Source organism: Pelophylax lessonae (assembly GCF_965119305.1).
Source record: "Pelophylax lessonae genome assembly, chromosome: 6".
Lineage (NCBI taxonomy): Eukaryota > Metazoa > Chordata > Amphibia > Anura > Ranidae > Pelophylax > Pelophylax lessonae.
In genome coordinates, this window is record NC_138773.1 from 108,588,884 (window position 1) to 108,615,974 (window position 27,091).

Below are 27,091 nucleotides of genomic sequence, written 5' to 3' on the forward strand. Positions count from 1 at the left end.
TATATATATATATATATATCTTTTATGGTCACCTATGGCAATGTTATATTGAGTGGTGAAAGTGTTGCACACACATATTGTTTGGTGGAAAGGAGAGCATACAATTTTTCTGGTAGCACTTTTATATATATATATATATATATATATATATATATATATATATATACATATTTTTTTTTTTTTTTACATATCAAAGGAATGCAGTGTTAGTGCACCCAGGGGCGGACTGAACGGTCAGGCATTTCGGATGGTGGTCCGAGGGCCCGGCCGGGAAGGAGGGCCGGGTCGGGAAGGGGACCAGCTGGCCAGTACAGCATTAATTCACCCGATGTTGTCTCAGAGACAACATCGGGCTATCGGGGGGCCCGGCAGCCAGCGCTATGGAAATGGGAGGAGGGGAGGTGCCCGGCGGCCGTCACTATGGAAGTGGAAGGAGGGGAGAGGAGGGGCCCAGCGGCCGGTGTTCCGTGAGAATTACCTACCCGTGAGAAAAACCTACCCCTCATCACTTCCGGTTCTCGGCACTGTATGTAATGCAGCGGTTACATTAAAACAGCTGTGCTGAAATACGAGTCATCTCCGCTCCTGTGCCTGTCACTTCCCTCATCTCGGATAGTAAATATAAAAGCGGCGGCGGGTGTATGAAAACATAAATCACGGAGCCGAGAGCCGCTTTTATATTTACTTGCCGAGAGCAGGGAAGTCACAGGCACAGGAGCGGAGATGACTCGTATTTCTGCACAGCTGTTTTATGTAACCCCCGTGTCGGTGGGTTTTTTTCACAGTACACCGTGATCATTTCATACTAGTGTGCATGCGCACTAGTAAGCTCCTCAGTTCTTCCATTAGGTATCCGGGGCTCTGAGCATGAGCACTGCTGCGCTGCTCAGCTGTTTCTGGCCGGTAGTGACGAGGGTAGGTTTTTCTCACGGGGTAGGTAATTCTCACGTTACACCGGCGATATGGATTTGGGAGGAGGGGAGGGGCCCTTCGGCCGTCGCTATGGAAGTGTGAGGAGGGGGAGGGGAGGGGCCCTGCACCCGGCGCTATGGTAGTGGGAGGAAGGGAGGGGCCCTGTGGCCGGCACTGCTTCCGTGGGAGGAGGGGCCCGCCTGGGGTTTCCATGGTATCCTAAGTGAGAGGGGGAGCGTCGGCGTCACATACTGAGTGATGCTGCGTCGATGTCACGATGTCCACAGGTAGGTAATTTTTCTAAGTAGATGGTAACGGATTAAGAATGATGGTAAGGTACAAGCTTTGTTCAAGGCAAGCCCAACTAAATGCCAGATCCACTGACACCCCCACCAATATAGGATCTCCCCCAAATTCACCACCATGATCACATATTGGTGGAGGTGTCGGTTGTTAGTGGTGTGTAGGGGGGGGGCTGACACAGCGGTGAACTTGGGGGAGATCACATATTGGTGGGGGTGTCAGTGGTGGTGTAGGGGGGGGTTTGCCACAGCGGAGATGTCACCACCGCTGTGTTATACCCCCCCCACACCACCACTGACACCCCCACCAATATGTGATCTCCCCCAAGTTCAATGCAGTGTCACTCCCCCTACACCACCACTGACACCCCCACCAAGATGTGATCTCCCCCAAGTTCACCGCTGTGTCATACCCCCGCACACCACCACTTACACCCCCACCAATATGTGATCTCCCCCAAGTGTGATCTCCCCCAAGTTCACCGCAGTGTCACCCCCCCCCCCCCAACACCACCACTGACATCCCCACCAATATGTGATCTCCCCCAAGTTCACCGCAGTGTCACCCCCCTACACCACCACTGACACCCCACCAATATGTGATCTCCCCCAAGTTCACTGCTGTGTCATACCCTCCCACACCACCACTAACACACCCACAAATATGTGATCTCCCCCGAATTAACCACCGCTGTGTCATCCCCCCCCCTTCACCACACAATTCACCACTGACACCCCCACCAATATGTAATCTCACCAAATTCACCACTGCTGTGTCATCCCCCACCACCCCACACATTTCACCACTGTCACCCCCCACCCCAACATGTGATCTCCCCACCAATTTCACCACCACTGTATTATACTACCCCCCCCTCCCCCACAATTCACCGCTGATCTCTTCACCAAATTCAGTTGGTTTATGATTTGAATTGCTCTGGCTTTGTCTGTTTGTGATTTGTAATGCTCTGGTTTTGTATATTTATGATTTTGTAAAGCACTGGTCTTGGTTTGTCTGTTTATCATTGGTAATGCACTTGTCTTGGTTTGTGATTTATTTTGCACAGTTTGGTTTTGCATTCGTTATTTATATTGCACTTTTGTTCCTTGTGTCTAAAGATTGTGTAGGGTGTGGCTGGAGGCGGAATGTGGGTGTGACTGGAGGTGGAACATGGGTGTGGCCTGGAAGGGGGCCCTTGATTTATTTTGCCCAGGGGCCCTGAGTGCACCAACATGGGAAAATTAGAGTGTGGTTATTAATTTAATCTATAGTTATATCATCTAGATTAGTAAGTCTTATAACAAGCAGCTCTCATTAATAACAATAAAAAAAATATTTAAAAACACCCACACTATTATTTTTATTTACAGCAGTTTTTTTTGTACGGCACATTTGTTGTCCTATTTGTGCAGGTCTAAGACTATATAGACCTAATATTCAATAATATTATTTTTTATCAACCAATAGATATCCTTAGTCTTATAAATTGAATGATGACCAGCATCATTCAATTAACTTCCTCTAAGCTCAGGTTGTAATGACCCCCTGGACACAGCACAGTGGTGGGGTCATCTCTGTCACGTTGCTTTTCCCTTCTATCAGTGTGCTTCTTGTCATTCTATGAAGTGACCAGCAACTTGTGCTGCTTCCTACCATCCTGCATTTCGCTAAGCTGCACAGGAACTCCTTTTACATTAGTGGTAGTTTTTACTGCTTCTCCTGAAAGCAGTCTTTAAGGACAGTGATAGGAAGTTTTCAGGCATTTATGATGTGACAGCGCCATTTCCTAATGCCTGTTTTTTTTTTTTTGGGGGGGGGGGGGTCTTTTTTTTAATACCGAATGGCAATGTGGGACCACTCGGGTTCTATCATGGCCCCCTTAACTTACACGGAGGAGTTTGACAGGGGTGCCACCTGTCAAATTCTGCTTTTAACATAATCATTGCCACAACCTGACGCAAAGCACCATGAGTGCGGCAATCTGTACTGCTCTAAGAGACACCATGTCTGCTTGTAGGTAGGCGGTCAAGGGGTAGTAAAAACACAAATCAACTGCTTTTACCATGGCTGTCCACAAGAAAGGAGCCTGATATCAAAGCAATAATGAGTGAATAAACTGCTTGCATTTAAATAACATGTTTTTCATTAATTTGTATCTTGTATATCTGTCAGAGCGTTTAACTTATATTGCTTTAATGTGCAGCCTCCATTATCAATTCAGCCAGACATCAACAGTTTCACCCCAAATGAGAATCTCTGCTATAGCAATCTTCTGACACAAATTAACCAGAACATCACAAAGCCAGGATGTACTTCACTTGTATTGATCTTCAAAGGGTTGTTGGTAATCTGGGGTTACCTGGAGGTCTCCAATCTCTTGTAGATATTGTAAATACAGGTAAACTTTTATTTTGTCTTTCAGATCAGATGTCCATGTATTGGGGCTACAAAGAGAGAACTAATATGAGCTTTCTGTAATGTATATAATTATATTCAACATTTATAACTTACATGCATTCCATAAGCACAAGTTAAAGCCCAACCAACTACAGACAAAAACTTTTGAAGAATGGGGAGAGAAAACATCTTGGGAATTGGATAATCTCACCACTTCTTGTCTATTTAACAAATGTCATACAGAACAGGGAGTAATGGTAAATCCCTCAATAGAAGCACAGACAAAAATAAAAAACATTTTCTAATAAAAAAAAGCAATGTTTAAAAATTCTATTGGGATCTTACTCTCTTTTTTCTGTTGTGTTGGTATTTAAGGTCTAAACCTTAATTGGATAATGTTTAGTTTGCTAAAGCACTGTGTATCACAAATAATTGCTGACATTTTTTTGTTAACCACATGAAGACCAGTGTCTGACTGCCTCCACTGACCCACCCCAATGTCTACTTTTCTTATATGTTGGATGGATAAGTATACATTGATCCTATCACTGCCTACTTTTTTACTGAATGTCTGCTTTTACTGGACTACACATTGATTATGTTCATGGATACAAGCCGCAGGTTTGCATGCATTGGACCCAGGTTTTATAGAACTGTGATACCAGCTGGTCTCTCTACACTGCAGATACTTTAATAGGGAACTATGAGTCTACACACCCTGGCTGCTGCATATATGATCCGCATCACACCTTATGAGACTGGGTCACTGAGCGGTAAGTTTGCCCATACAAGTAGTAGGGCCAGTACGGAGCCAGTTCCCGTGTTTGCCAGTGGTATTCTGGCCATTCCTTTAAGCATATGGAGGATGACCAAGTTTCACTATGGCTTGAATGATTGTTCGTAAAGGCAAATGTTTCAAAATTTCTAAACCTCACCAATTTGAGCAATATAGAGCTGGTCTCTGTATAATTATAGTGTTTCAGCCGGTACATCACACATAAGTTTACTCTTTTATTATGCTCATGGCGTAAATGATCCATATGCTGCCACAATTCTGTGCGTATTAGGAGTACTCTATTTGAATTACCTTCTATATGCCTTCTATATGGACTTTGCTTGTATGGATCCAAATCAGTGGGCATCTGTTGCCATCCTACTATGAAGCCTACTATACTTGCATGAGATTTGCATGGACTACTATTTACTGTGGCTTTTCTACTTATTTTTATAAATAATATATAGAGGGGTGTGCTATTGTCATTATTGGCAGTACATGTTACATTATATTTTGGGAAAGAGTCTTTTCATGTTTTGTTTTTAGATTTTCGATAACTAATGTTTAGTTTTATAGTGTGCGGTATCTGTCTTGAAGTGTAATATAGAGTATTGTAAAGTATTAGTTTAACAGGGGTGGTAGTCTTAGCCAGTATTAGTCATAGTCAAGCTATTGAAGTACCAGAACAGGAGTAACACCCAGAAAATTACCACATTTTGGAAAGCATACATCCAGGCTATTTTCTTAAAGACATAGTGAGTCTTTTGAAAATGTAATTTGTTGCCACAAGTTTTTGTCAATTAAAATACAGCATAGGCATACTTAGAATTACAACCCAAAACACATTCTGCTACTCCTCTTGAGTGTGACAATACCACATTTATAAGACTTTCACAGCCTAACCATATAGAGAGATCCAAAATTCTAGGAGCACCTTCAGGCTTTCTAGGGGCATAAATTACGCATCTAAATTCTTGGTTACCTATCACATTTTTGGAGGCCCAGGAGTGCCAGGACACTAAAAACTGTATTTTTAAAAGGCATAATGAGACTTAATTCTTTTTTACCAAATTGCCACAAGTTTATAGAAAACTAACATTTTTTTTGTTTTGTTTTTTTTGTTTACACAAAGTTATCCTTTTATTAGGATCATTTTCATACACAGAGTAAGCATACTTAGAATATCATCCCCATAACACATTGTGCTACTCCTTCCAAGTATAGGGATACCACATTTTTGAGACTTTTTCAATGCTCAGACTGTTAATGTACCAGACATTGTACCTTGTATATCACAAAATCAACCAATATATGTTTTTTTAAAAAAAGTGTACTGTAATAGTCGTCACTGTACGAGTGGTCAGGGAATATTCCTTAGTGTAGCGTTACCTAAAGCAGTCCCTATTTCTATAAGCCAAGCCTACTGGTAGGCTGTCCCCAGGAATGCAATGTTTAATAGCCAGGAGGTACAGGAGGCTGAATAAAGGAAGAACAAAAAAGTTCCTGTGGTTGCAGGAGTGCAGTTGTTCGCTGGGGATGAGTGGGCCTGGTGTCTTTTTGGAAAATAGTCAGTGAGATATGCAGATGGGTCGGTTCAGGCAGCAGGCAGAGACAAGGTCAGCAAACAGGCAAACGATTGGTCCATGCAGCAGGCAGAACAGTCAATAAACAGTCCAGGGTCAGTACATGCAGCAGGCAGAGGCAACACTGCACCGGTGTGGCAGTGATCAGAATTACTCTTGCTGATTGCACTGAATCTGGTAACACTGTAGTAATGTGGTGGTGATCAGGGACATTGCTGTTGGCTGCACTGGCATGGTGACACTGGTACTGTTGTGGCTAACGATCAGGAACATTGTTGCTGGCTGCACTGGTCCGGTTACATTGTCACTGATGTGACAGTGTTTAAGAATACTGTTGATGGCTTACGCTGGTCTGGAGACACTGAGACTGGTGTGGCAGTGATCAGGAACACTCTTGATGGCTGCAATGGCCTAGTAACACTAGCAGTAGTGTGGCGGTAATCAGGAACACTGTTCCTGGATGACACTGGCCTGGTGACACTGGAACTGGTGTGGCAGAAATCAGGAACAATGTTCCTGGATGACAGTGGCCTGGTGACACTGGAACTGGTATGGCAGCAATCAGGAACACTGTAGCTGGCTTACACTGGTCTAAAGAAACTGGGACCAGTGTGGTGGTCATCAGGAAAACTATTACTAGCTTACTATGGTCTGGTGACACTGTGACTGCTGCGGTAGCAATCAGAGACACTGTTGCTGGCTTTACTGGATGTGGTGACACTGCCACTGGTGTGCGCCAGCCATCAAGAACACAGTTGCTGGCTTACACTGATCTGGCGACGCTGAGATTTGTTTGGTGCCAATCAGGAACACTGTTGCTGGCATACACTGGTCTGGTGACACCACAACTGGTGTGTTAGTAAAAAAAGAACACTGTTGCTGGCATACACTGGTTCTATGACACCCAGGAATTTGTGTGACAGTGACCAAGGAAACTGTTGCTGGCTGCACTGGTCTGGTGTTTTTGGCGATGATGAACATTGCTTCTGTCTACACTGGTCTGGTGATTCTGGGCTCCATTTACAGAATGAACACGCATGAGTTATTAAGGTGTCAAGACACATTTTCCTGAAACTGTCAATTCACTAGACCGTTTTGCGGTATTTACAGAGAAACGCTGAAAACACTCGGTAAATACCTCATGCAAAAAAGCATTAAAATCCATTCATAGAAAGACATAAGTAAATGCATGCAGAAATTAGGTAGTGGTCCAGGCATGTGGTATTCGTGTAATGTGTACTGGTTGTAAACAGCATGGTTGTTTGCAAGGAGCAGGCACCCGCCGCGTCCTTAACAACTGATGAGTCATTAGCTGTCGGTGGAGTTCCCTGCTGACATCAGAAAAAAAAAATTGCCAGCAATTAAAAAATGTGAAAAAACAGAGTAGGGTCCCTCCCCAAATCCATACTAGGCCCTCCAGGTCTGGTATAGATTTTGAAGCGAACCCCCATGCCAAAATAAAAAAAAAAAAAAATATATATATATATATATGGTATGGGGCTTACAGCTGATGCTTTTATCAGTTGTTAAGGATGTAGCTGCTGCACAAAAAGAAGATTCTATGGTACAACAGCAAAAAATAAAAAATGAGATATGTTTCTAGGTTGAAAAGTATAGAAAGGTTTGTGCATGGACATCTGGGGCAGAGAGAGTACACACACTAAACTGTGTTGATCCTGCAGTGTAGTTACCTTCATTTCACTTTATTCCTCCAATAAACATGTTTTTGAAAATGGAAAGCAGTTAAAGATATCTAAATATCTATTTAGGCTAATAACATTTCTGTAAAAAGAACCAACAAAAATGAACACAAAAGGTAAGAAACTATTTAGAACTGAATTTTGTGCTTTAATATAGAAACATTGCCTCCTCTTTTCAGTGCTTTAAAATACGTAAGTGGGAGAAGGATTATATAATCAATAAAATAAAAATAATTAATTTGCACATATGTATATATTCTGCTTCCTATGCTCAGATCTCTTTTTCACATCTTTGTTATCAGCTGTTTGTAGACTTTGTAGCTTTATAAATAGTGGTGCATAAGATTATATGTACAGTGCATCTGGAAAGTATTCACAGCGCTTCACTTTTTTCACACTTTGTTATGTTACAGCTTTATTCCAAAATGGATTCAATTCATTATTTTCCTCAAAATCCTGCAAACAATACCTTATAATGACAAAGTGAAAGAAGTTTGTTTGAAATCTTAGAAAATTTATTAAAAATAAAAAACAATCAGCTTTCCCTTACTAAATACCATTTGCATATTTCTGTATATGGTCTTTATTAACACTTCTGATTCCCCAGCACGGTCACACTGAGAACTTGGAATCAGGCAATACACTTTCTTGTTTAAGCCACTATCCCGGTTGTATCATTTATACTTGCTGTTCCTATAGCTGTTCATTACCTATATGGTACTGGTTTACTGTGTGATTCGTTGATATTGTAAGCACTGTACAATATGTTCCTTTCTTTGTGCAAATGTTTGTTCTAATAAAAACAGATTCAACATAAAAATAAAAAACAAAAAAATGTGAAAAGAGAAAAGTGGGGTTACCAACCCTGTCCAGAAAAGAGGGCAGAGGTGGAACCAAGGGGGATTTAAATGTGCCACAGATGCCAAAAGACAAAAAATAAATCAATAATTTTTTTCTTTCCAAATTCAATCCATATTTAAAAGTTGATAAAAAAGTTTTTATTGAAAATACATCAATGTGATGTACAAAGCCAATTTCTCCCCCTCCACAACCATAAAAAAACAAAAAAAATCATATGTACATAAGTATTCACAGTCTTTGCTCAATACTTTGTTGAAGCACCTTTTGGCACCGATTATAGCTTCAAGTTTTTTTGAGTATGATGCTACAAGCTTGGCACACCTATTTCTGGGCAGTTTCTCCCATTTTTCTTTGCAGGACCCCTCAAGCTCCATCAGGTCAGATGGGGAGCTTTGGTGCACAGCCATTTTCAGATCTCTCCAGAGATGTTTAATCGGGTTCAAGTTTGGGCTCTGGGTGGGCCACTCAAAGACATTCACAGAGTTGTCCTGTAGGCACTCCTTTGTCATCTTCGCTGTGTGCTTAGGGTTGTTGTCCTGTTGGAAGATGAACCTTCGTCCCAGTGTGCTCTGGAGCAGGTTTTTATCAGGGATGTCTCTGTACATTCATCTTTACCTCAATCCTGACTAGTCTTCAAGTTCCTGCCACTGCAAATTATCCCCACAGCATGATGCCACCACCGCCATGCTTCATTTTAAGGTTGTTATTGGCCAGGTAATGAGTGGTGCCTGGTTTCCCCCAGACTGACACTTGCCATTCAGGCCAAAGAGTTCAATCTTTGTTTCATCAGACCAGAGACTTTTATTTCTCATGGTCTGAGAGTCCTTCAGGTGCCTTTTGGCAAACTCCAGGCAGGCTGTCATGTGCCTTTTACTGAGGAGTGGCTTCCGTCAGGCCATTCTATCATACAGGCCTGATTGGTGGAGTGCTGCAGAGATGGTTGTTCTTCTGGAAGGTTCTCCTCTTTCCATAGAAAAACGCCAGAGCTCTGTCAGAGTGACCATCGGGTTCTTGGTCATCTCTCTGAGGCCCTTCTCCCATGATTGCTCAGTTTTGCTGCGCAAATGGAGGCCACTGTGCTCATTGGGACCTCCAATGCTGCAGAGTATTTTCTGTACCCTTCCCCAGATCTGTGCCTCAATGCATTCCTGTCTCAGAGGTCTACAGACAATTCCTTGGGCTTCATGGCTTGGTTTGTGGGACCTTATATAGACAGGTGTGTGACTTTCCAAATCATGTCTAATCAGCTGAATTTACCACAGGTGGACTCCAATCAAATTGTAGAAACATTTCAAGGATAATCAGTGGAAACAGGATGCACCTTAGCTCAATTTTGAGTGTCATGGCAAAGGCTGTGAATACTTTTGTACATGGGATTTTTTTGTTTTCTTATTTTGAATAAATTGGTAAAGATTTCAAACAAACTTCTTTCACATTGTCATTATGGGGTATTGTTTGTATAATATTGAGGAAAATAATGAATTGAATTAATTTTGGAATAAGGCTGTAACATAACAAAATGTGGAAAAGTGAAGGGCTGTGAATACTTTCCGGATGCACTGTATATACACATATACATACGTATATACAGTACATGCTAATATTTAAATTTGGTTTATGTGTAAAAGAAAACAATCACCTTTGAAACTGCAGTATGTGAAGAAAACCTGTAATAGAAATCAATGATTTTGGTGACAAAATTAGACACACATTAACCACATATCAGGTTGTCTTTAATTTAGCAAAATACTTGTGACTCCTGCACCTGCAATCCTTGGCACCCAATTGAGACATTTTTGCAATGGTCTGTAACAATGTTAGTATAGTACTCAAAATATAATGGAAATATAAATATAAAATCTATAAAATCACACCCAGCGCTTTTCGTATTATAGTTGAATAAATATTCAGCTGCCACTATTTAAAAAAACATCATAAACCTACATGCAATGAAAAAATCGTCCATATAAATATTGACCAAATTACAACACCACGTTAGTGGCGCTAAAGGTCCATACATCCACTAGGATATAGGTAATAATCAATACACCATGCAGTCCGTGAGTGAAACACAAATCAATGGTGATAAGTTTGCTGTGTGCAATAGGTGTTTGAAACTGCTCCAACAGAGTGACACTTCCACCACACCGCGTGATATCCTCTCCCCTTTGAAATTGCACTCACCAGAAGGTGAACGATCATGAGCCTTAATTAAACCAAATCTTGAAGGGATATCCAAAAAAACTCTTCTCCACCTCCAGTCATTCAATTAATTACTATTTAAGGTGCCTCTGATTTTTCAGCTGTGTTTTTCCAAACACATTTGCTATTCACATGAAGACACAGGGAAATGGACTTGCACTATATTACCAAAAGTATTGAGACACCTGCTCTTACATGCTTATGAACTTTAATGGAAATCCGCATCCAATTTGCATATGTGTGAACGGAGCCTAAAGCCGGATACACACTATCCAACTTTTGTGGTTAGATTTCCTTCAGATTTACCTTTTCTATGTAGTGCAAGGGCCAGCCAGATTGCATACAAATTGAAAGTGTTTAGGTTTGACCTCATATTATATGGTTTTGGTAAGTCTAAAGGAAAAAGTCTTCAGAAAATATTATAATGTGTATGGCCCATTAGGGTCCATGCACATTAGGCAGCAGAAAAATTCTAGAACTGCTGGCAGAAAATAGCAGCATAAAAAATGCTCCTATGGAGCATATTGCACATATGTTTAGGCCCGTTTGCATTTATAAGCATTTTTCCCAAAACACTAGAAAAATGTACACTTAAAAAGGCTTGACGCGAAAGGTACGTCAATCGTTCTTTCTGCCCGAAAGCTCCTCTCAATAACCGCACTTGTGATGATTTTTTTTTTAGTCTGTAAACGCTCCGCTCCCTACATATATGCCTGCAAATGCCCAAACCTGCTTGGACCAGGCTAAAATAGATTTGCTTCTACAGGCTGAAAGAAAAAAAAATGCCAAATTCATGTATAAGCAACATTTTTTATGCCCAGTGTACAAGGGCTAAATGTTTTTTGCCTAAGGACCCTTTCAGGATTATGTTTTTCTAAATGATCTATAATTGATTTATACAGCAGTTATATGTCCTTGGAATAGATACCTTACCCCGATAAGCAGATGCTGGAAATTTTTGGACTATGTTTTCCAAATAAAAAACACACAGAAAAGAGGGAGAGTGCCTATAGTGCTGGCTGTAACTCCCCTATAGGATGGCCCATAATATGGGCTTCAGCCTGGAGTAGAGATACAGCCAGCATAAACAGAAAAAAAAACTATGTTCTGTTATTACACATCTACAGCACACATCAAAACAAGATTGAGGGCTATGTGCACTTGGCCATTAGGGGGAATCAAAAAAGATATGTTGTAGTGATAATTCTTTAATGGGAAACTTCACCGCTGACCCCCAACACAAGGGGGCACTATATTACTGACCACCAACGTAGTGGCCACTACACTTGCCACTGTTTAGCGTGGATAAAATAATCTGTTAGGAAGAAATCTATTTAGTTATGGCCAGCTTTATGCCCCTTTCACACGGGCGCACCGCCCGACGGAGTCCGTCCTGCTCAGCGGGGGATCGATCTGCCGATCCCCGCTGAGCAGGTGGATGACAGCTCCGTCTCCGCTCTGTGTGCAAAGACGGAGCTGTCAGATCCCCGCTCTCCTCTATGGGGAGATTGGATGAGAACGGACCACCTGTCTGTTCTCATCCGAGCCCATCCGATCCTCCAGACAGATGGAAAATAGGGTTTCCATCCGTCCGGATTTCATGGACAGGATCAGAATCGGATAGCAGCGGGTGTCAGCGGAGATGTCACCGCTGACACCCGCTGCCCCATAGGGATGCATGGAGCATCCAAACAGGTCTGCCTGAAAAACTGACAGGAGGATCGGATCCCCCACTTAAAGGGGCTTTAGTCTTTTTGCTTTACAATAGAGTATTTGGAAGTCTAGATTCCATGCTGATAAATTGTTCCAAGACAGCAAAAATAAAAGTGTTTTGTATTTAACCACTTCCGCTCCAGAAGGTTTACCCCCCTTCCTGACCAGGCCATTTTTTGCGATACGACACTGTGTTGCTTTAACTGACGATTGTCGTACGACACTGTACCCAAAAAAGAATTATGTTCTTTTTTCCCCCAGCAATAGAGCTTTCTTTGGGAGGTATTTAATCACCTCTGCAGTTTTTTTTTTGCACTATAAAAAAAGAACGACTGACAATTTAAAAAAAAAAAAAAATATATATATATATATATATATATATATATATATATATATATATATATACACACAGTCCGGTCCATAAATATTGGGACATCAACACAATTCTAATCTTTTTGGCTCTATACACCACCACAATGCATTTGAAATTAAACAAACAAGATGTGCTTTAACTGCAGACTTTCAGCTTTAATTTGGGGGTATTTACATCCAAATCAGGTGAAAGGTGTAGGAATTTCAACAGTTTGTATACGTGCCTCCCACTTTTTAAGGGACCAAAAGTAATGGAACAATTGGCTGCTCAGCTGTTCCATGGTCAGGTGTGTGTTATTCCCTCATTATCCCATTTCAAGGAGCAGATAAAAGGTCCAGAGTTCATTTTAAGTGTGCTATTTGCATTTGGAATCTGTTGCTGTCAACTCTCAATATGAGATCCAAAGAGCTGTCACTATCAGTGAAGCAAGCCATCATTAGGCTGAAAAAAACAAAACAAACCCATCAGAGAGATAGCAAAAACATTAGGTGTGGCCAAATCAACTGTTTGGAACATCCTTAAAAAGAAAGAAGGCACCGGTGAGCTCAGCAACACCAAAAGAGCCAGAGACCACGGAAAACAACTGTGGCAGATGACTGAAGAATTCTTTCCCTGGTGAAGAAAACACCCTTCACAACAGTTGGCCAGATCAAGAACACTCTCCAGGAGGTAGGTGTATGTGTGTCAAAGTCAACAATCAAGAGAAGACATCACCAGAGTGAATACAGAGGGTTCACCACAAGATGTAAACCATTGGTGAGCCTCAAAAACAGGAAGGCCAGATAGAGTTTACCAAATAACATCTAAAAAAGCCTTCACAGTTCTGAAAAAACATCCTATGGGCAGATGAAATCTGCTATGGGATGGTCGTAAAGCGGTTAAAGAGGAACTTTACCCTTATCATAAAAATTACAAGAAAGGCACCTTTACAAATGTTTAGTAATGACAAACAGATATGTATAAATAGATTTTAACTAGAGGCAAATGAACGTTTCTCCTTTTTCTTCCTAGATCTCTGCCTTGAAATCTGGGTATCCTTTCTGGACCATATGACAGGGACCTTCCAGGATGCAGCTGTGAGGCCCTAGTTAAATCACCAGTGCCTCACTCAACCAGGAAGTGGAAAAACAGTAATTGTAATTAAAGATACTTACATTCATTAGGTAAGTATTAAAACTTTGTTTAAACGAATGAATATAAAGAAATTTCATATCAGCGTGCAAAGCTGTATAAAAAATGTGATTTGTTGAAAGGTGGGGGTGGGAGGTGGTTGTAAACCCTCACATATACCCAGTGAAGTGACAAGCCCCAGATGAGATACAGATAAATCAAATACTCCTACATACTGTAGGTTGTACCTGTTTATTTGCAGCCCTGTCTCTTTAACAGCCGTCTAAAACACAAGGCAGGGATCTGATGTCACACACTGCACAGCATTATCAGAGATCTGAGTGTAATCTAAGACTTGATAGGAGGATCTTGATCAAGAGACCAGTTCCTTGGAAATTGCTGCCATTTTCTTGGGTCACCAAATTTGCTAATGACTCTCATTTTTAATTTGTAATTTTACTTTGTAATTCTTCTCTTCAATAAAAACTTTCAAAACCTTTTATTGAGCAGAGGTTGTTGATTTCCATATTACAGATATATTTTAACAAAATATCAGTTTGAATTGTACTTGCCAATGAATATGAACCATCTGAAATATTAACTTACCAATCAAATATTTTCTGCTCATCAGTTCATCCTAGAGAAAAAAGACAGTAAGTACATAAGGATACAGCCTTTTCAATAAAATGAAGCAAAAATTGAAATACTGGCAATATCTCAACCAGGAAAGCCCCAGCAAAGAGGGTATATCTTGGTTTTACGAATAGCTCCAAAATTCAGATGCCTTTGTAAAATCCACACAAATGCTAAGATGGGAAAAAGACCTCTCTAGATCCTTCTCTGTACAGGAATGGCAACAGGCGCTAACAAACAAAGTACAGTAAGTGTATTCCATTGTGTAAACCACTGGGGGAGCACTTTAAAAAATACTACACAGAAGTTATCTTACACTACTCACACTGTCTAGGTGGCACTCTGACACATCACCTTTATGCTGGCGCCATTCTGGTAGTGTGGGGAACCTATTACATATGCTTTGGAATTGTAAATCCCTCAGGAGCTTTTGGAATTCAGTTTTTACCCTGATCTTGTATATTACTGGAATGCTTACGACCCCGACACCTCATTTAGCTTTACTAGGACTAACAATAAACTCCTTCCCTACCCAATTTAGGACTATAGTATCCCATATACTTATTGCAGCTAGATTGACTATCATCTCTCCATGGAAGTCCTCCAAAGCATTAAACATCTCAGAGATTATTAAAAGGGTCAATTCCCATTATCTTGATGAGAAATTCTTAGCTACTAACAACCAGGGACTAAAAAATTTCACATTAAATGGAAATTGTAAGACCAGATATTTAAACTATCAGAAAATTGACAACATGATCTGAATACAGTTCTATTTTAATGGGTATAATGAATCTATTATGAAGTAACTGCAGACAGTTTAGCCTAATTTTTCTTTTTACTTTCTTCCTTCTGTTTTCTCTTTTCTTCTAAGTTTATAGCTTAGGTAATTCCCCAAAGTTCTCTTCTGTTTTACTTGTTCTGAAACCCACTTTAAATTTAAAGACATTACTTTGATGTCTAGCGCCATTCACGAGACACTCAGAATAATTCAACAGCATGGATGTGTTCAATATTCAGCCATAGGTGGATGGAGCATTATTATTAGCATATTATCCATTCTATATGTTTCCCTTTTTATGTATCTATACATTGATGTGCTTAACATAGAGGTACCTGTGTGCACCGCCTATGGGAATGTTGACCGACAGTATTTATTTGTACTTTACTAAAAACTTTAATAAAAACCATTTGAAAGAAAGGGAAATACTGACCAGTCCTTGCAGAAGTTGTGGAGGCAAATCTGTAGGCCAAAAGGAAAAATAAAACCATGTTAGCATCCTTCATTCATATAGTTTATTCCTGCACTGAGACAACATGGATTGGCTTGTTCCATTCTGTTACTAAAGTCTATAAGCACAGTCAATTACAATAAAAATTTCCTACTGTAGGTCAGAAACTCAGGGGAAACATTTTCAATGTATAAGGCTCCGTTCACATGTGAGCGTATGGATCGCGGGCAGAACCGCCGCGGTTCCGCCCACGATCCGGAGATTTATTGCAAATCGCGGGACGCCTAGCGTTGCCCGTTGATTTGCAATAGCCCCCCAAACGCTGAGCGATGTTGCCGCGATTTCCGCCTGCCGAATCGCGGCAACATCGCGCAAACAAAATCGCGGGACGCAACACGCTCCAAAGAAGTACAAGAGCTTCTTTGGAGCGTATTGCGTCCCGCGATTTTGTTTGCGCGATGTTGCCGCGATTCGGCAGGCGGAAATCGCGGCAACATCGCTCGGCGTTTGGGGGGGCTATTGCAAATCAACGGGCAATGCTAGGCGTCCCGCGATTTGCAATAATCTCCGGATCGCGGGCGGAACCGCGGCGGTTCTGCCCGCGATCCAAACGCTGACATGTGAATGCAGCCTAAAGTGCACTTCTAACTAATAAAAACAGGCACAAACAAAATGCTAGCAATATTACATATTTGTAGGTTATTTTCCATTTTTCTATTCATAGGATAGTAATGGAACTGATGTCAATCAATTGTGTATGGTGCAATTGTAAAACTTTAGTGCATCCAGTATATATACAGTATTTCACAAAAGGGACTACACCCCTCACATTTTTGTAAATATTTTATTCTATCTTTTCATGTGACAACACCGAAGAAATGACACTTTGCTACAATGTAAAGTAATGAGTGTACAGCTTGTATAACAGTGTACATTTGCTGTCCCCTCAAAACAACTCAACACACAGCCATTAATGTCTAAACCGCTGGCAACAAAAGTGAGTAAACCTCTAAGTGAAAATGTCTAAATCGGGCCCAATTAGCCATTTTCTCTTCCTGGTGTCATGTGACTTGTTAGTGTTACAAGGTTTCAGGTGTGAATGGGGAGCAGGTGTGTTAAATTTGATGTTATCACTCTCACTCTCTCATACTGGTCACTGGAAGTTTAACATGGCACCTCATGGCAAAGAACTCTCTGAGGATCTAAAAAAAAATAATTGTTGCTCTACATAAAGATGGCCTAGGCTATAAGAAGATTGCCAAGAACCTGAAACTGAGCTGCAGCACGATGGCCAAGACCATACAGTGGTTAAACAGGACAGGTTCCACTCAGAACAGGCCTCACAATGGTTGACCAAAGAAGTTGAGTGCACGTGCTCAGCGTCATATCCAGAGGTTGTATTTGGGAAATAGACGAATGAGTGCTGCCAGCATTGCTGCAGAGGTTGAAGGGGTGGGGGTCCAGCCTGTCAGTGCTCAGACCATACGCCGCACACTGCATCAAATTGGACTGCATGGCTGTCATCCCAGAAGGAAGCCTCTTCTAAAGATGATGCACAAGAAAGCCTGCAAACAGTTTGCTGAAGACAAGCAGACTAAGGACATGGATTACTGGAACCATGTCCTGTGGCCTGATGAGATTAAGATAAATTTATTTAGTTCAGATGGTGTCAAGCGTGTGTGGCAGCAACCAGGTGAGGAGTATAAAGACAAGTGTGTCTTGCCTACAGTCAAGCATGGTGGTGGGAGTGTCATGGTCTGTGGTTGCATGAGTGCTGCCGGCACTGGGGAGCTACAGTTCATTGAGGTAACCATGAATGCCAACATGTACTTCGGAGACTGGGCCGCAGGGCAGTATTCCACCATGATAACGAGCCCAAACACACCTCCAAGATGACCACTGTCTTGCTAACGAAGTTGAGGCTAAAGGTGATGGACTGGCCAAGCATGTCTCTAGACCTAAACCCTATTGAGCATCTGTGGGGCATCCTAAAATGGAGGGTGAAGAAACGTAAGGTCTCTAATATCCACCAGCTCCGTGATGTCGTCATGGAGGAGTGGAAGAGGACTCCAATGGCAACCTGTCAAGCTCTGGTAAACTCCATACCCAAAAGGGTTAATAGAGTGCTGGAAAATAATGGTGGCCACACAAAATGTTGACACTTTGGGCCCAATTTGGACATTTTAACTCAGGGGTGTACTCACTTTTGTTGCCAGCGGTTTTAGCAAATTTACACTGTTATACAAGCTGTACACTCACTACTTTACATTGTTGCAAAGCGTAATTTCTTCAGTGTTGTCACGTGAAAAGGTATAAAAAAATATTTACAAAAATATGAGGGGTGTACTCACTTTTGTGAGATACTGTATATTTTATCAAAAGAGAGAACTGCTTCCCCTTATCAGGACTAATCTGGTTTGAATTCAATTGTATTTTTAGCCAGAACGGTTTCAGTTTTGAAGAGTGCTGTTGAGGGATTTGTTAGAGACAGAACTGACCAGGAAATGCAGAAAACTCCCTTTTACATTAGGTATTGGAATGTTAGAACCCCTGTTTCCCTGCTATGGATTACCCCTCACTTTCTGTATGCTAAAAGGTCTGCTAAAAGGTTGTCCCCCACAACAGGGATATCTCTCTAACAGGGATCTATATAGCTTTGGAACTTGACAGGGATTCTAACCCTTCCTCACCCTATCCAAAACTTTTACATACTTTAACAAATTAGAAAACTGTAAACATAAAACATATAAACAAATGAAAAAATAAAACATTTTTCATATAGATACTGTATGTAGCCACCCTGCCTTAATCATGAGTGTCTTTCTTCAGTTAAAGGTGCTAAGCTGCAGTTTGCTTAGCTGGTTTCTCTAGGGCCCTAGTTACTGTATGTGCCCTTCTGTTGCCAGTAGAAGCATAAGCGCTGCATTATTCAGAGTTATAAATATTTATTTTTCCCTGGCCAACCAGTAGAAGTTTTCTGGATACTAGTACATGCTGGGGGAGGGTATAAATGACCAGGGTGTGAGTTTAAGGAGTCCGTTCTCCCCTGGCTCTCCTGCCTAGGGAGAGGTGCGCTTGCTGCTGAAACTTCTTAAGCCTGCTACCTGAAACGTTGACCATGTGGCTGGACAAAGGCCTGGATTCTGGGCCTAGCCTGTGGAGCCTGGGAATCGAGGAGCCATGGTGTCAACTTCTCACGTACCTGACTGATGAGCCCGATAGTGCAGAGGAAGGCCTCCCTTACGTATCTGACTCGCGGCCCCTGGTAAAGCAGACAGGTGGCACGGGAGAGCAGAATGGTATGAGGGCCTGACGGGTCAGCTGTTGGACGGGCAGCTCCAAGGTCCCAGATGCTTTAAAAGGAGACAGCCAGCAGATAAGAGGATCCCAACAGAAGGCAGGCAGAAGGACGGAACACCCGAGTCCACACTCACTCTGGGGGCTCACAGGCAAATGGATCAGTTCACAGGCCGGGTCAACAACAGGCAGGCGGCGTGGAATCCAAAGGAGCATGCAGGTTCAAGGTCAGAGGGGAGCCGAGGTCAGGTGCAGGCAGAAAGCAAGGGAAGTCCAAAGTGCACTAAGTTAACCCTTAGGTAGCAGACCCATGGCACATGGAGCACCTTCAGATGTCTTGAGGGGCTGGAAGAAGCTTGGATGTGGAGGTTGGACATCACTGGAGTACAGTGTCTTCTACCCAGATGGCTGATAACTGATTTAACAAGTGCTTTAGAGTCAGGAACTGCCATCATAGATTGCCTGGTCGATCTCAAGGTTCTTTATTTGTGAGAACTGTGGGTACTTTTGTTCTATTTATGTGGAGTCTGCTGGTTCATAAGGGGTCCTGTGCCCTATCCCACTCTTCTTGGAGTTTTAGTGTGGATTTATAAACTTCTTTGTGTTTTGCACCTTAAAGTAACTGGTGCTATCTGTTCACTATACAATAATGCCTAAGTAATCTTTACCCTAATGTGAAATGTCAGCCCACCAGGTCTCTGGGGGTTACCACTAAGGATGGGCTCTATTTACTGAACACACAAACAAATGGGGCGCTCGGCCGATGAGCGCCCCATAATGCACTGCGCTGTTGCAGTGCATTGATTTCTGATGATTGGCCAAAGCATGCACCTGACCTGTATGCTTTGGCCAATCACAGCACAATGTCCTGTCAGAGCCATGATTAGCCAAAGGCAGGGTGCCTTTAGCCAATCATGGCTCAGGGGCTAAGTCCACGCCCCACACTATATAAGGCTTCTATCTACATGGCAGTCGTGTATAGTGTGTTACAATAGAGATTAGGCAGGTAGTTAGTGGATAGTGTTGAGTCAGTTCAATTAATTACAGCCGCAAGCAAGTTTGAATGACATTTTTTCCTTTAGAAATGTCAGTATTGCTGCAGCTAGCTCCATACATCGTACAGATGCGCTACTTTACAGGCACATTAGGGGACCCCCCAGGCACGATATTTAATATTGTTCCAGCATCAATAAAATCACTGCTCCTGTAAAAACGATCATTTAAAAAAAAAAAAATGCATTGATACATGTCCCCCAGGGCAGTACCCAGGTCCCCATACACTTTTTATGGCAATAACTTGCTTATAAGCTTTTAAAATTAGGACTTTTGTGTTTTCCTGTTCGTGTCCCATAGACTTTAATAGACTTTAATAGAGTTTGCATGTTCGCTAGAACTTTTTCCCTGTTCGAGATGTTCTGGTGCGAACCGAACAGGGAGGGTGTTATCACTATGCTCCCAGGGGTCAGAGGGTAAAACATACTGTATATGTACACATATACAAACATTTTTATACTAATACATTGAGACAAAATAAAATATTGGGAAAAGAGAATGCAATTACATTGCAAAAAATATATATATATATATATATATATATATATATATATTATTTAGACGGTATATTTCTTACCATTTTTCATGACCCACCACCAAAAAAACAACCTAACGTAATTTCTACCTCCTAAAAGGGTTGGAAAAAAGTCAGAAGGTTTTTTTTATCCTAATGGATTCTATGCGTTAAGATATAAAGCCTTCTGTGTGCAGCAGCCCCCCTCAGGCCCCCCAATACTTACCTGAGCCTCATCTCTATCCAGCGATGTCCACGAGTGCCTCAGGGCTCTCTGTCCTGATTGGCTGAGACACAGTAGTGGTGCCATTGGCTCTCACCGCTGTCAATCAAATCTCAGTAAGCCAATCAGGAGAGAGGGGGTGGGGCCAAATGGCAGCTCCATGTTTGAATTGATACACTGAGCTGTGGCTCAGCTCAGGTGCCCCCATAACAAGCTGTTGTGGGGACACTCAATAGGAGGGAGGGGCCAGGAGCTCCACCCACGGACCCAAGAAGAGGAGGATCTGGGCTGCTCTGTGCAAAACCAACTGCACAGAGTGGGAAAGTTTAACATGTTTGTTATTTTTATAGGAAAAAAACAAGACTTTACAATTACTTTGTGCACAGGGAAACCATATGCATGTATTACTTGCTGTGTCTACCCAAAGTAGGGCTCAGAAACAATACGTGTTTTATAGGCTTCCTGATTATTTGGTTACTGCGATTGGCTGTCACAGTGATGATGTGATTGGGGGCACGTCTCACTGGCTTTCATCAGCTGTCAGTGACAGCAAGGTCTCAGTGCTGGGGGCGCAGAATTGAGCATGATTTGGACACAAAACATTTATGTGGCAGTATTAGAAAAGGCCCCACTTCCATGCTCCTAAATATATGCATATAACCAACAGAAAAAGATTAATATCCTTTATGTAATAATGTAATGCCGTGATGATAAATATAAAGTTATTTTCTATATTTAAATTGTGTTCATAAAAATTACTGTCATAATTTCTATGTTTTATATTTACAATGTGTGTGTATTGTAAACTCAGAGGTATTAGCTACCGTGGTAGTGTTCTAGGATCACTTGCAAAGCCGATGCTTTCAGCAGCAAAAGTAAATAGCCTAACTAGAGAAAAACAAGAAACAAAAGTCCACTTATCTTCAGCACGAAGTAAAAAATTGGATTTTTATACTTACCGTAAAATCCATTTCTCTGATGTTCATTGATGGACACAGCTCCTGATCTTTTTAACCATTGGGTTATACTGCCCCCTACAGGAATAGGACACTTGGCAGAAAAAAAGTCTGGCTACGTCTATGGGCAGTCCCATGGGGTATACTCCCTCTCTCTGCTATAGGTATTCAGTTTTGTTACAAGCAGTGTCAGAAGAATTACAACTTCACAAAGGGGTGGGTGTTGTGTCCGTCAATGAACATCAGACAAATGGATTTTACGGTAAGTCAAAAATCCTATTTCTCTTTCGTTCATTGACGGACACAGCTCCTAGTCTTCTTAACAATTGGGACATCCCAAAGCAGTGTTACACATGAGGGGTGGGAACAGCAAAAAGAAACTCCCAAGGCTAACTATAGCCAACCAGGTAAACAGGAGCTTAACCAAAACAACTGAAGCTCACCTGAAAAAAAACAATACACCCTCATAGAGGACCAGGTCCTCTAAACAGCAGCCTGCAAAACCTTGCGGCCAAAGGAAGCATCTGCAGATGCCAACACATCCACTGTATAGAACTTTGTGAATGTGTGCACCGACGACCAGATGGCCACCTTGCAAACCTGTGCCTGATAACGGAAGGCCCAGGAGGCACTGAGCGCCAAGTAGAGTGCGCCTTGACAAAGGGAAGGAGGAACCTGACCCCTAATGGAATAGGCCTGTATCACCGTCTGTCTGATCCATCTGGAAATGGTCGCAGGGGAAACGGACAACCGTTTCCGAGGCCCATCCGTGAGCAAAAATAGTGAGTCTGACCTCCTGAAAGACTACGTAGCTGCCAGGTACACCCTATTGCCAAGGGATGCAAAGCAATTTCCTTCAGATGTATTGGCCTGGGACACTGGGAAAGCAACACAATGTCTTCATTCAAATAAAAATCAGAGACAACCTGAGGAAGGAACAACAGACAGGGCCAAAGAACCACCTTATCTCTGTGAACCACCAGTAAGGTGAACGGCAGGCTAACGCCCCCAATTCCGACACCCTGCGCACAAAGGTGAAAACCACCAAAAAGACCACCTTATGGGACAGACAGAGTGGGGGGTCCCCCTAGGGTGTGGGACTTTAACGGCAAACACACTTCCACAAGTAGGTAAAAATTATATTGTTTTATTACATAAAAATTAAAATCGATCTTACATAGATCTAATAGGTCACATGTATTGTACAGAAAATGTGTATGGGTGTAATATTCAAGAGAGATTGTGATTCATATACTCAATGGTACATGTTGACATATTGAGGGAAATCCTTCCACCGACGCGTTTCAGGCACGCAGGCCTTTCTTCAGGGGTCAGAAGTGGGGAGGTTTGTGATTTCCTACATGATATAATAGACATTATATCAGGGACTGTCGCACGTTGGAAGGAAGAACGAAACTCGGTCTTGTAGCCGGACCGAAAATTACCTCGTGGACCCACTTGTTCTTGTACCAGAGGAGTCCACAGGTCCGGGAACCAGCAAAGACACACACCCCACCCCAGATACGGGAAGGGCGCACCCTCATGCTGAAGGGGCCTTGTCCACTGGTCTGGAGAAGCCCGCACTTGAATTACCAGGCCAAGTTCACTTGGATCCACCAGAGGAGGCCCCGAAGGGCTCTGATCCCTTGTCAGTCGACCCTGAGGGACGAAACAACTTCTTATGAACCGAGAAGGGGATCTTTGCCTATAGTAGCCTGTGGAAGAAAGGTACTCTTCCCCCTTGCGAGACCTTTAATGATGTCATCCAGGTTAGCACCAAACAGGCGAACTCTTTGAAAGGAAAGATCAGTCAAGACATTTTTAGAAGTCTGGTCTGCAGACCAGCATTTGAGCCAAAAGACACACCGAAGGACCACTACTGAAACAGAGAGCCGAGCCACTAGGGGAGGTACATCTAAAGAGGCATCACAGATAAACTGCAGCCCCTGGACCAGCTGGTCAATCAGCTCAGCAAAGGCAGGGGGGAGCTACTCCCCCTCCAGGTCACGGCACAAAAGCTTAGCCCATTCGGTCAGAGTCTGCGACACCGGAGCAATGGTAAATATCAGCCTCAGTGCCGAACCAGCCAGAGTGTACATATTGCGGGTTTACAGCATCTGCCTTCCGGTCCGCCGGGTCCTTAAAGGCCTAGGACACTTCAACCGGAATCATGGCTGCCTTGTTTAATCTGGAAACCGGAGGGTCCACACCATCAGTGGAACAGTCCACTTCTTAAGAAGGGAGTCCTCATAGAGTATCGCCAAGCAAATCGTTTAGGGACCTCAAGGGGACGCTTGTTCGTCCCCACTCTTTAGTGACAAGTCTGTCAAAATAGAAGGGGAAAGGGAACATCTTTTCTGCTTTGGATGGCTTGTGAGTGCCAAAGGAAATCTGCGCTTCCTTCGCAGTTTCAGCTGCGTCTTCCATCTTTAAGGTATCATGCACAGCTACGATCAGTACGTCCACCAGAGCTTTTTCACACGTGGTTGCAGAAGAGGAGGAATCCTCCTCACTATCTGAGGATTCAGGACGAGTGGTCAGCAGCGGGACCCACATCCGCAGCGGCTGAATCAGATTAAGGATCTGATGAGACAGATGAGGCAAGAGAAGGCGGGGGTGCTTTTTGCCAGCCCGTCACCCAAAAGCCACCTCCACCCAGCACACAAGGGACTCCAGGACCACCATCAGTGCATCGATGGATGGATGGGAGCCGGAGGGCCCTGCAGCCTCAGAGAGCACCACTCGGTAACAGAGCACCTAATTGATTCTCAGCAGAGAGAGAGAGGACCCCACCAGACTCACCACCCAGCAGAAACCAGGCACCGGAGCCACCAGGAGAATCTGCACTGCACGCGCGGCGATCAGGATATGAGGAGGGGCTCCCACTGCCAATATTGCCACCCAGAGGGCTCCACTGTCATGGCCACTGCTATTTTCAATGGCAAACCACCACAAAATGGCCACCGGACTACACAAACATGGCCACTGAACATTGATCACACAGGCTACAAGAAAATGGCAGCCCGCGCAGCACCACAAGGTTCCCAGGGACCCAGGAGGAATCCCTAGGTCTCAAAAAACAGCACAGGCAGGAAGGGAGGGCCCTGGCAGGTGCCCCCACCAGGTACAGTTCTCCCCTATATCCGATCGCCCGTCGCTGGCGGCGCACCCTCCCACCCCCGTTGCCAGCACAGCACCCTGCCCCCACCCCAAGCGGTGGACCAGGCCACCCCACAGCCCCAGCATCAGCGAAGGAGGGGGTGCAGATGGGGGCGATATTGCCCACAGGGACCACCAGACCGATGAGGGGGGTGCCTAACAGGAAGGAGAGGAGGGGTCCGATCGTCCCATGGAGGGGCCCACATCTATCCCAAAACCCTCCAGGGAGAGAGGGGGGACAGCTACTCACCATAGCAGGAACCAGGTGGGCACCAGTTGAGACAGAACTCCTTGTCATGGAAATGGGGGGCTGCCGGCCAGGAGGAAAGCTGCGATTTGGGCCGAGACCCGGTCGCATGCGACCTCACAAGGCGTTTAACTCTCAGGCCAGCCCCTGTCTGGTGGGGCTATGTCGCAGCTGATCTAGCGCAAATCTGAGCTTGCTGGCCAGACTGGGGTGACCCATTACATTATCCAGCCCATTGCCCAGTCCAGCAGTTGATTGTAGATCTAATAGGAAAAAAAAACGGAGAAAAGAATGTAAAAAGAAAAAAATTGCCAGGACCAGAGATCCCAGCAAGGAACTAGGTCTTTATTCCTGACTAGGCAGAAAAACCCAGAGTACCTTTAGCAGAGAGAGGGAGTATACCCCCTGGGACTGCCCATAGGCATAACCAGACTGTTTTTCTGCCTTAGTGTCCACATCTGTAGGGGGCAGAAAAACCCAATGGTTAAGAAGATCAGGAGCTGTGTCTGTCAATGAACAAAAGAGAAATAACAGTGTATTAGCCAAGCAAGGGTTTTACCTGCAGGAATTCCAATCCAAGTATTTATAGGCAGCTTCTGGCAGACATTCAAAACTCCAGACACTTGTCTGCTTCCCAAACTCCTTACCACTCTACACCTGCTCTATGAGCTTCCTGTCTTTAAGGGTTATTTCCTGGAGGTAGGCCTAACCTATTTGGGACCAGAGTCTCGGTAATAAAGGATAGAGGTTCTTTCTCACCCAGATATCTCTCTGAACCTCCAAATCCAGAGAGGGCTATAAGTCAGTCCTCTCCTCTGATTGGATTATTCTCAAACTCCTCACCTTGCATGGGTGAGAACCCATATGTATACCAAATGCACACAAATCATTCCCCTAAAAGGGACCACAAATATGGATAAAACAGCACCCATCCAGGATCCATCCTTGGTGTTCTGTCATGTACAGTATATATAGAGAGGGAGAGAACCGGTATCAGTAGAGGAAAATAAAATATCCAGTTGATAACTTTGTTGAAGCCAGAAGTATAAATAAGGACTTTTTGAAAAAAAATATATCATATCACCTATTAATAAATGTGATAAATGACAACTGAGAAACCAATGTAAAGGAATAGTACTGTATGTAATGTCCTGCAGCTGTCTTTCAGTTTCTTCTTGAGCACATTAAGAAACACTAATATGCAAATATAATTTCTGAAAGCCAAAATATAGTGCTGCACCCCTACTTTCCTTCACTGTGCCTTAATATTAATAACTGAACCTACCCATCATCTGATAAACAAACAGTAGCTAAAAAATGCTAGCATGCTTAATTACTAGTAGAGGAGCACAAGAGAAGTTCCCTTGAAGATAGCACCAGCAGCTGCGAAACAACAAGAGAGATCATAGAATATTTTTCAAGGAACCAGGAAATCCAGAGGTGTGTTTACCATAGTGTGCAAATATACTGTACATTATTGCAAGTGCTCCCCAATAGGGATGATCGAACTTTTCAAAAGTTCGGTTCGACCAGAACACCAGAACTTCCCGAGAGTTCGGCCCGGATTTCAGAACCCCATTGAAATCAATGGGACCCGAACTTAGGTAATCAAAAAACACAATTTTGAAGCCCTAAAACCAAATAAATGCCCCTAAAAAGTGCCTAGGGTTCTGGGTCATGCCCCAGGGACTATTAATCACACAAAAAAAAGTTCTTAAAAATTGTTATTTTTGATAGAGAGCCAATTATTGAAAAAATTATTGAAAAAAAATGAGATTTCTTTGGATTTAGTGTCTGGGGGGTCTAAAAATTGTACCTGTGAAGTTTCAGCTCTGTAGCATGTCCAGA

The 27,091-nt window shown here is 43.0% G+C and overlaps 1 protein-coding gene across 1 annotated transcript in view; it reads right to left on the reverse strand.

Moving 5' to 3' along the window:
- The window catches only part of OTOA (otoancorin), a 189,430-nt gene that overhangs the window by 143,393 nt on the left and 18,946 nt on the right, over positions 1-27,091 (reverse strand). The window contains exons 3-6 of the mRNA XM_082261710.1: positions 15,777-15,805; positions 14,536-14,566; positions 10,171-10,198; positions 3,575-3,659 (exon numbers count right to left, since the gene is read on the reverse strand). Coding sequence (XP_082117836.1) covers positions 3,575-3,659; positions 10,171-10,198; positions 14,536-14,566; positions 15,777-15,805 — 173 coding nt within the window. The remainder of the gene's footprint in view (positions 1-3,574; positions 3,660-10,170; positions 10,199-14,535; positions 14,567-15,776; positions 15,806-27,091) is intronic.